The sequence below is a fragment of the Micropterus salmoides genome, unplaced genomic scaffold (assembly GCF_014851395.1).
Source record: "Micropterus salmoides isolate LMB-PRFRI ecotype aquatic unplaced genomic scaffold, ASM1485139v1 Ms_hic_scaffold_16, whole genome shotgun sequence".
Classification (NCBI taxonomy): Eukaryota; Metazoa; Chordata; class Actinopteri; order Centrarchiformes; family Centrarchidae; genus Micropterus; species Micropterus salmoides.
This window is the reverse complement of record NW_024040707.1, coordinates 18,330,748-18,339,167: the sequence shown is the minus strand read 5'-3', so window position 1 is coordinate 18,339,167 and position 8,420 is coordinate 18,330,748. Positions and strand designations below refer to the sequence as shown.

General features: G+C 40.6%; 1 protein-coding gene across 1 annotated transcript; it reads left to right on the top strand.

Moving 5' to 3' along the window:
* Positions 1–729: 729 nt before the first annotated feature.
* Positions 730–5,960, top strand: pa2g4b (proliferation-associated 2G4, b). The gene is made up of 13 exons (XM_038723390.1): positions 730–901; positions 2,227–2,355; positions 2,436–2,541; positions 2,651–2,720; positions 2,871–2,963; positions 3,055–3,118; positions 3,229–3,307; positions 3,399–3,477; positions 3,576–3,709; positions 3,813–3,907; positions 4,499–4,626; positions 4,827–4,880; positions 4,963–5,960. The coding sequence occupies exons 1-13, from the start codon at positions 814–816 to the stop codon at positions 5,020–5,022; spliced, it is 1,179 nt and encodes a 392-aa protein (XP_038579318.1). The 5' UTR covers positions 730–813; the 3' UTR covers positions 5,023–5,960.
* Positions 5,961–8,420: the final 2,460 nt, after the last annotated feature.

Below are 8,420 nucleotides of genomic sequence, written 5' to 3'. Positions count from 1 at the left end.
ATAGGCCTACCATGAGGCCTACTAACACTATGAACAGCGGAAAATGAGATGGAGGCATGTGAACGCATCGGTGCCACTCGCGCGCGATTTGGTCAGAGGCAGATCAGAGATGATCAGAGAAGTGAGAGGTTAACATTAACATTCTTCCGTTTTCATTCAAATCCAGTTTTGGGACTAACAGGTTCACAGAATTATTGTGTAAATTAAAGAATAGATTTTAAGTACTTTTGTAGTTGTCTTTAGATGCATTAATGCTAATGCACTTTGTCGTAAAAAGTAATGTGAACTCTATTAACTTCATTCGTGATGAATAGGTTGGGTGGAACATTTCATATCTAGGTACATTTCACATCTTAGAAATCTTTCCCTTTAATTATATTCTACTTTGTCCTTAATAGTATCTCTGAAACATAAAAATGACATACGACTTACAGAAAGTATCAACTTGTCATCCTCTTTATTTTATCTACTGGCCATGTTGGCTGCTGTTCTGCAAGCCTTGATATTTTCTTTTAAAGTAATAAATACAGAAAGCATAAATTTGCAGCTATATATATTTGCAGACTATCCTGTTGGCTATGACCATTAGTTCATAGTCTAATTGTAAATGCCCGAAATGCATATCACTCCTGCCTTTTTCGGGTGTAACACCCAATACACCAAGCTAGGCCGATAACTATCTTGACTGCGGAGTGTGTCTTTGGCAGCAGCCAGTCGAAACGGGCGGGCCGGTGCAGAGAGCAGCGTGGTCTATCCTGTGACTGACACCCGTCGGGTAAAAAGTTACTCTGAGTTCGCGGACACACTGCCAACATGTCTGGAGATGACGAGACACAGGAGCAGACCATCGCTGATGACTTGGTGGTCACCAAGTACAAGATGGGGGCCGAGATTGCGAATCGTAAGTTAAATGCAGCGTTAACGTGCCATTTTGACTTAACGGTCTGTACGGATCCGTCCGATGGTAGCTAGCAATGTCAGCTAATCGTACCCAGCAGCAGCTGTGCCATGTGCCGCAACGATAGCAACGGTAGATCACATTAGAAAGCGGGCTGTGTTTAATATGAATGACACTGTACACCTTAAGCTTGCAATACATTTAGGTATTGCTTTTCTTTACAGTAGCCCGTATTTGTTTAACGTCACGTTGCTGTCATGTTAGCCTGGTGAGCTAGGAAGCTATGTGGCAGAGCTCCTTAGTAGCGAGCAGTTAGCTAACCGTAACTGCTAACGCAACCGATAACAATGACAAGTACGAATCTGAATGACGGGGTTGTTCCAAGTGAGTGGCTGACATTTAAATATATAGCGTTTTCAAATCGAGACAAATACAATTATCATGCAAAAGACCTGACTGAAGATCTGGTGTAATTTAAAGTTATAATCAGAGTAAGCAGAAGCTAGTTAAAACACTATGCACTCTGCTATGGTAAATTACCTCAAAGATAATGTTTTCACCTGTACTCTAACTATATTACTATTTCAGAATTTTTTGCATTCTTTAAACACATATGCCACTTATAATTTGCATTAACCCAGCGGAGGCTTGGTAAGCACGCACACACGTTTTCAACCACAGTCTTGATGTTTGGCCATAATTTACCTGTCAGATGAGTGTTAGTGGTGCCATGGAATCAGTTCATCAACTTCCCAGTAAAATGCTGCCTCAGAATATCCTCTTTTCCAGCAGTTATCCAGTCTTTCAAAATAAGAGCATATGGTTCAACACCATTTTCCAGTGCTTGGTATTTTTTTATTTAGTCTTTTTATTACTGCATGCTATAGGCGTTTCACACCAATGACACTCCGTGTCCTTGCGATTTTGTGTTATAGCTCATCACAGCTGACCTACATATCTTAAGTTAAGACATCTAATTTACTACTAGCATTATGCTGTTTCAAGCTGATATACAGCTGTCAGACAATCTGTCAAATATTTATCTTTGAGCTAATGCAGCATCAGCTTAATCAAATGAGTTCTTCACAGTGGAATTTGCTGTCAACACTCACAAGCCAGTAATTGAGCCTTGAACAATGAGCAAGAGTTGTTATTCATGTCAGTTTTTCTGATATTTTATGAAACAAACCATCAATAGACCCAGAAAATAATAAACAGATGAATCAGTTATGCAAATAATGGTTAGTTGCAGCCCAAATCCCTTTACCTTCCCTTACTGACCTGACATTTTAATCACACCGTGGCTGCGCTTATGTCTTGTCCTGCAGAGGCTTTGAAGACGGTAGTTGGGGCAGCTATGGCTGGAGTCTCCGTGCTCAGCCTGTGTGAAAAGGGAGACTCCTTCATCATGGCAGAAACTGGGAAAATCTTCAAGAAGGAAAAGGACATGAAGAAAGGTAAGTCTTCTGTTGTATTTGCATCTTTCACCATTAATGATCTGACTCCGCACATCCCTCATGCACTCTTTCTCTCGCAGGTATTGCTTTTCCTACTTGTGTGTCAGTTAACAACTGTGTATGCCATTACTCCCCGCTGAAGAGTGACCCTGATGTCATACTGAAGGATGGGGACATTGTCAAAATGTAAGCTGCCGAATTTATACCTGTGCGTCCTGTGTACTAGATAAGTTTTTAATGAGTCAGCAGTTCATACTTTCTTTACCTCATGTTTCCCTATTCGGTTTGTCCACAGTGACCTGGGTGTGCATGTTGATGGCTTCATCTCAAATGTGGCTCACAGCTTCATTGTTGGAGTGACCAAGGTATGTCATGACTATCAGAATCAATTATAGTTGCACGGTAGCACATAATGTAAGTTAATTGTTGACTGGTAGTCGCACCCTTAACAGCTCATGATACTTTGCTATTTCATGTCTTGTAACTCTTAAAACGTTCTCCCTGTGTCAATTCAGGACAACCCGGTGACAGGACGGAAGGCTGATGTTATCAAAGCAGCTCACCTCTGTGCTGAGGCCGCCCTGCGCCTTGTTAAGCCAGGAAATCAGGTAAAGCTCTCCCACCGTCACCGCTGATTTGACCAACGGGCTACACTGCTCACACCACATCTAATAAACATCGTTACGTCTCTTCCGTCAGAACACACAGGTCACAGAAGCCTGGAACAAGATTGCAAAGTCATTCAAGTGCTCCCTTATTGAGGGTGAGTGTTTGTGAACGTTTGGCACCTTCCACCTCTGTGATTCCAATGGTATACATTTACTGAATGCAGTGTGACATGCTTGACTCAGCTTATTCCATCAATGTGTACAGGCATGCTGTCCCACCAGCTCAAACAACATGTGATTGATGGTGAGAAAACTATCATCCAGAACCCAACGGACCAGCAAAAGTGAGTTCACTCAGAGTGCTTCTTGTCACTGACCTGATGAGTGTTTAACCAGTGGCTGATCTTGTCTCTTTGTTTTTTTTTTTTTTTTTAGAAAGGACCATGAGAAAGCGGAGTTTGAGGTGCACGAGGTATATGCAGTGGATGTGCTTATCAGCACTGGAGAAGGAAAGGTGAGAGGAGATTTGGTATAAATTAGATTTTTTCTGCTTAATTTTTAAATCTCATCAAGTCAAGGAATTTAAAATACATGTTTCGGTTTGCAATTCAGGCAAAGGATGGAGGTCAGAGGACCACCGTTTACAAACGAGACCCCAACAAGGTGTACGGCCTGAAGATGAAGACATCTCGGACATTCTTCAGTGAGATGGAGAGACGCTTTGATACAATGCCTTTCACTCTGAGGTAGCATCTTTTAACTGTTTTTCTATTTTATCATACATTATATAAAAGCACCTCCCAGGCCCCCCCCCCCTTATTTTCTTTTCTTCTTTGCTTTTCTCCTCAGAGCGTTTGAGGATGAAGGCAAGGCCAGGTTGGGTGTGGTGGAGTGTGCCAAACATGAGCTGCTGCAGCCATTTAATGTGCTGCATGAGAAAGAAGGTGAGTGGAACAAAGAGGGATGAAGTTACGGGCTTTTATCCAGTGAATGGCATTTTGTCATTTACTAATCACATAGCCAAGACAGTTTTCTTTCCTGTTCCATGCAATATAATGTAATCGATTGTAGGGATTTCCTCAAAGATTTTGTGTCAAAACCTGCAGCCTCCAATAAAAATGAACTGCAGCAGTTCATTTTTAATTTAAGTTAAACCATGCTGTCCAGGACCACGCTTGGCCAGTCAAATACGTCCAAATACGCAGAACCTGATGATTAACTTAATAAAGTGAAATGCATAAAATGATTGTTGCTGGGGAAAAAAACTTTACAAAGTTGTAAAGTATTATAAATTGTGGTGCAGTGTTGATTTGCATGAAAGCTCACCTATGAATTGTAGTGCTATTTTCAGTCTGAGCACTTTAACTAATCAGATAATATATCTGAAAAAATCTGGCAAGTTTCTCCAGCATTATTATCTTTCTGTATAAAAAAAACAATGCAGTCATGCAGATGGGTCTTTTTAAATGAGAATTTTAAAGAGAGAAGCATATTTTTCACATCCTGATGCAATTTTCAACCCCATATTTGTCCAGGTGAATTTGTTGCCCAGTTCAAGTTCACCGTGCTGCTCATGGCCAATGGACCACTGCGAATCACAAACAGCCTCTTTGAGCCAGAACTCTACAAGTCCGAGCATGAAGTGGAGGACCCGGAGCTGAAGGTAAAATGTGTTTTGATGGATGGGATATTGCGTTGTCTTCCAGAGAAGATTAGATTAGATTAACTATTATAGCATGGTGTTAGCTAAAGTAGCATTTTCAAAACCATCACATATTGATGTATACTGTGTGCTAGACCTCATGAGGTTATGAAAGTAATTGATGTGTCCTCCTCCCCCACCCCCACCCACCCCATATAAAGGCTTTGCTTCAAAGCTCAGCCAGCCGTAAGACTCAGAAGAAGAAGAAAAAGAAGGTGAGCAGTATGTTTTATGGAGAAAAAACAATATTGCAGGTTGCAAATGTTTCCTCTTATTTCAATCTTTTCTTTTTTAAAGGCGTCAAAGACTGTTGAAAACGCAACAGGACAGGCAATGGAGACCGAAGCTGCAGAATAAATTTTTCTCTGCAAGAAATTCTGACAGACATCTGACGACCCAAAGAACAGACGTCATGAATCCTTCTGTCCCAGCTGTCTGAGGCACTTGCGGGCATAGCCGCTGTGAATACCTCTTCTGAATCTAACTGATGTCAGTCTGGGATGATGCTGCTCCTAAATTCTGTCAATCCACCTAAAACACACACATACGTCCCTAATAAATCTCACTGTCCTTGAGACAGCCTTCTGTGTGGACAGTCCTGCTTCAAAAGAGGGTATTTTGTTCAAGGGCATAAACTCACTGGAACATTTAACCAATCGAATGACCGTGAGCCTTCGCCCCTTTATCCACAATAACTAGTGAAAGATATGGAAAATAAAATGAGTTTGACAGAGCGGCCAAGGATGATGAATGCACAGTACTGTCACTGTAGTTGTGTGGCATAAAGATAACTTCCTTGAGGTCATAAACCTGAAGCCATGCCTTTTGAAATGAATGAATAACTTATCGTGGGCAGAAATGTGTAACACTTGTCTTGAACCCTGATGTCGTATGACATTCGCACACGTAAGCATGAAATCATTAGTTACCATTCCCGTTTATTTCAGCATAATTACTGCATTTATACAGCTCTTGCTTAGGTCCATCTGTTAGTACATTGTGTATACTTCTAGGCTTCTACTGTAGGTTAATCAGCTAACAATTTCTAAAACTGACATTGTAAGATTTAAAGGTTAAGTAATTTAACTAGTAAAAAATGAAATTATTTTTCTCGGTTGTGGATGGTCTAACTCCTGCCAAGGGTTCAGCATTCAGTCTTCTGGTACCGCTACCGAGTCTGACAGTCTGTGTTTACATAAGAAGTCCATACCTGTTAAGATACATGGATGCTTTTGTAAAACAAGTCCCAGTTTCAGAGACTATTTTTGGAAACATTAAAAAGCCACCTGACATCATTTGTGTGGTTGTGTTTTTGGACTGTGTGAACTCAACAGATTGTCTTGAGATGAGTGAAAGTGTGTTTTTCACGGGTATGAATGTTAATGAATCCACCCTCAAGTCATTTTACTGTCATTGCATCACATTTATCAAAAACCAAATTAAACAGTTTTTAACAAGTATAATAGCTTGGTACAGACAGGACTGTAGATTTTAGAAAGACTGACATCATGGCCCCCAGTCACCAATAGAAACTAAAGTCATTCAGTTAAGTGCTTTCATATGTATGTATTAATAATTTATTTAGTCAGATAACTGTACATTTACTTTCTGTACATTTTACCTTCCAACATGAACCGCAGTTTCAAAGCTTTCACCACTGCCAGGAATATACACTGGGGAGAACTGTATTTGATTTATTATTGGCCTAAGTCTGAGTCTAAAAATACTGGACCTCTGAGGACATGACTCCAATGCTCTTAAGGGGAGCTGGGGCCCTGATCACAGATAACAATATATCAATCCATACAGTATCACCAATGACCTGTATACAATATATATGGTACAATTCTCTTCTTGAATATGATCAGTTTATTAGAGGACCCGCGAGATCTGATGCATATGTGCAAAGTACAAAGTGCTATACAACTTACTGGAACAATGAATCGTAAAAACTCACAAAAAAGTTGCAGCAATGGTTCGGTGCGTTCTCTGTAAACGCTTTCACCTTCTAGAAAACTACATTTCCCATGTTTATGGCGGCCCAATCAAAGTGACGTATTCAACCCATATAAATTCGACGTCGCCAGATTATGACGTTCTTCATAGAGACGATTCCTTAGCGGTCGGTACGTAGCTAGCTGTTGGTATCACAATCCAAGTCAATCATCGCATTTTTAAATCAATCGAACTAATCCGTCACAATTTCTCTTCTGTTTTCAGCCTTCCCGTGTCGACATGAGGGCTAAGGTTTGTACTTTCTGTCTTTATGATCCAATAATCGTAGTTTCCCGTGGTGCTAAGAATAGGTAGCTGGATAGCAAGCTTGTGCAGGTCGACAGCACAGCACGCTTGTTAGCATTCTGTAAAACGCGTGCGTTGTCATGGTGTATGTATAACGTTATTTCAGTTTAGTATATTTTTGTCTTCAGAAATGCAACTATCAATTTTAAAGTAATTTTAACGTTGTCTTTATCTTACGCAGTGGCGAAAGAAGCGCATGCGCAGGTAAGAATACAACGTTGAATGTGTTTTACAGTCGTACAGTGAAGTTGTTCAAGGATTTTCGGCTGATTGGCTCTTGTAATTATCACTTTATAGGCTGAAGCGCAAAAGGAGAAAGATGAGGCAGAGGTCCAAGTAAACTGTCCTCCCCGCCATGGCTGTTGCAGCACATGTTGTCAGCACCCAAACCGGTGAGCTCAGCTGGAGACCCAAGACCCCCTCCCATCTGAAGTCCGAGGCCCGCGGCGGCAGATTGATGCTGGAGAGCGGGTTTCAAGACCTGCTGGATGACAGGCTTTCCCTCTGGGACATTCTGGACTCTTTGTTAACTCCTCAACTTTTGTCATTTGTTTTTGTTTATACTCTGATTAAAGGTTTTGGTTTAAAAAAAAAAAATGCAGCTCTTGTGGGGTTTTTTTTTTTTTTTTACTAGCTGTTTACAGTCATTGCTGTACTATTTTTATTTTATAGTATGGTTGTATAATGAGAAACTTGTAGTTGTATTTGTGCTCACAAAAAGCAAATGTTATATACAGAAATCAAACTATTTAACACTGTTCAGTGCTGAGCAATTTAGGAGTAGATCCCTATGTCTTGCCAGATGGCAGCAGGCTGGAGTAGGTATCCTTTGGGCCCTGTACAGGCACCTTACCTCACACATCGCTCATGCTCGGCTGTATATCAACAGTACCAATGACCTAAGTGGGTTTTAATCACTCACTGCAGAGCCCTCCTGTCCAGGTAGGTTGTCCCCAGAAAATATGCCTTCTAATGTAAAATGACCCATTCTGAGCATTTCAGTGTTGTAGATCAAAGTGACTCTAACTTGAATTACTAGTTAATTGACAACAGTGCATCATTTTATTTGATCATGTGGGGTGAACAGTAAGTTTCCAATGACTAACAATAGTGGAGTAGAAGTATGAGATTCAGGTTTAATTACTGAAAGTTTGGAACATTTTGAACCTGAATGGCTTGACACATCTGTAATGGGATGTTCTGGGCAAACTTCAAAAAAACAAACATTTTGGATTAAGTCCACATCCCATGACTTCGGTGGGGGGTGTGAGTGATGTAACCTCTACACAGAGCTCACTTTAGACAAACAACTCACTAATATATCTTGTTTTTACCCTTTAAAGCACTCTAATAATTCATCCTGTCCTTAGCAAAGGTGATTATGATTAATAGTGTGTTCCAGGAAGATTGCTGTAGAGGAGTGTCCCCTATTCTCTTTCACAACATTCTCTCAT

Coding starts and splice junctions, on each gene's coding strand:
- pa2g4b (XM_038723390.1), top strand. CDS start 814: ATGTCTGGAGATGACGAGACACAGGAGCAGACCATCGCTGATGACTTG. Junction 902..2,226: donor GGGGGCCGAGATTGCGAATC/GTAAGTTAAATG, acceptor CTTGTCCTGCAG/AGGCTTTGAAGACGGTAGTT. Junction 3,119..3,228: donor CAAGTGCTCCCTTATTGAGG/GTGAGTGTTTGT, acceptor CAATGTGTACAG/GCATGCTGTCCCACCAGCTC.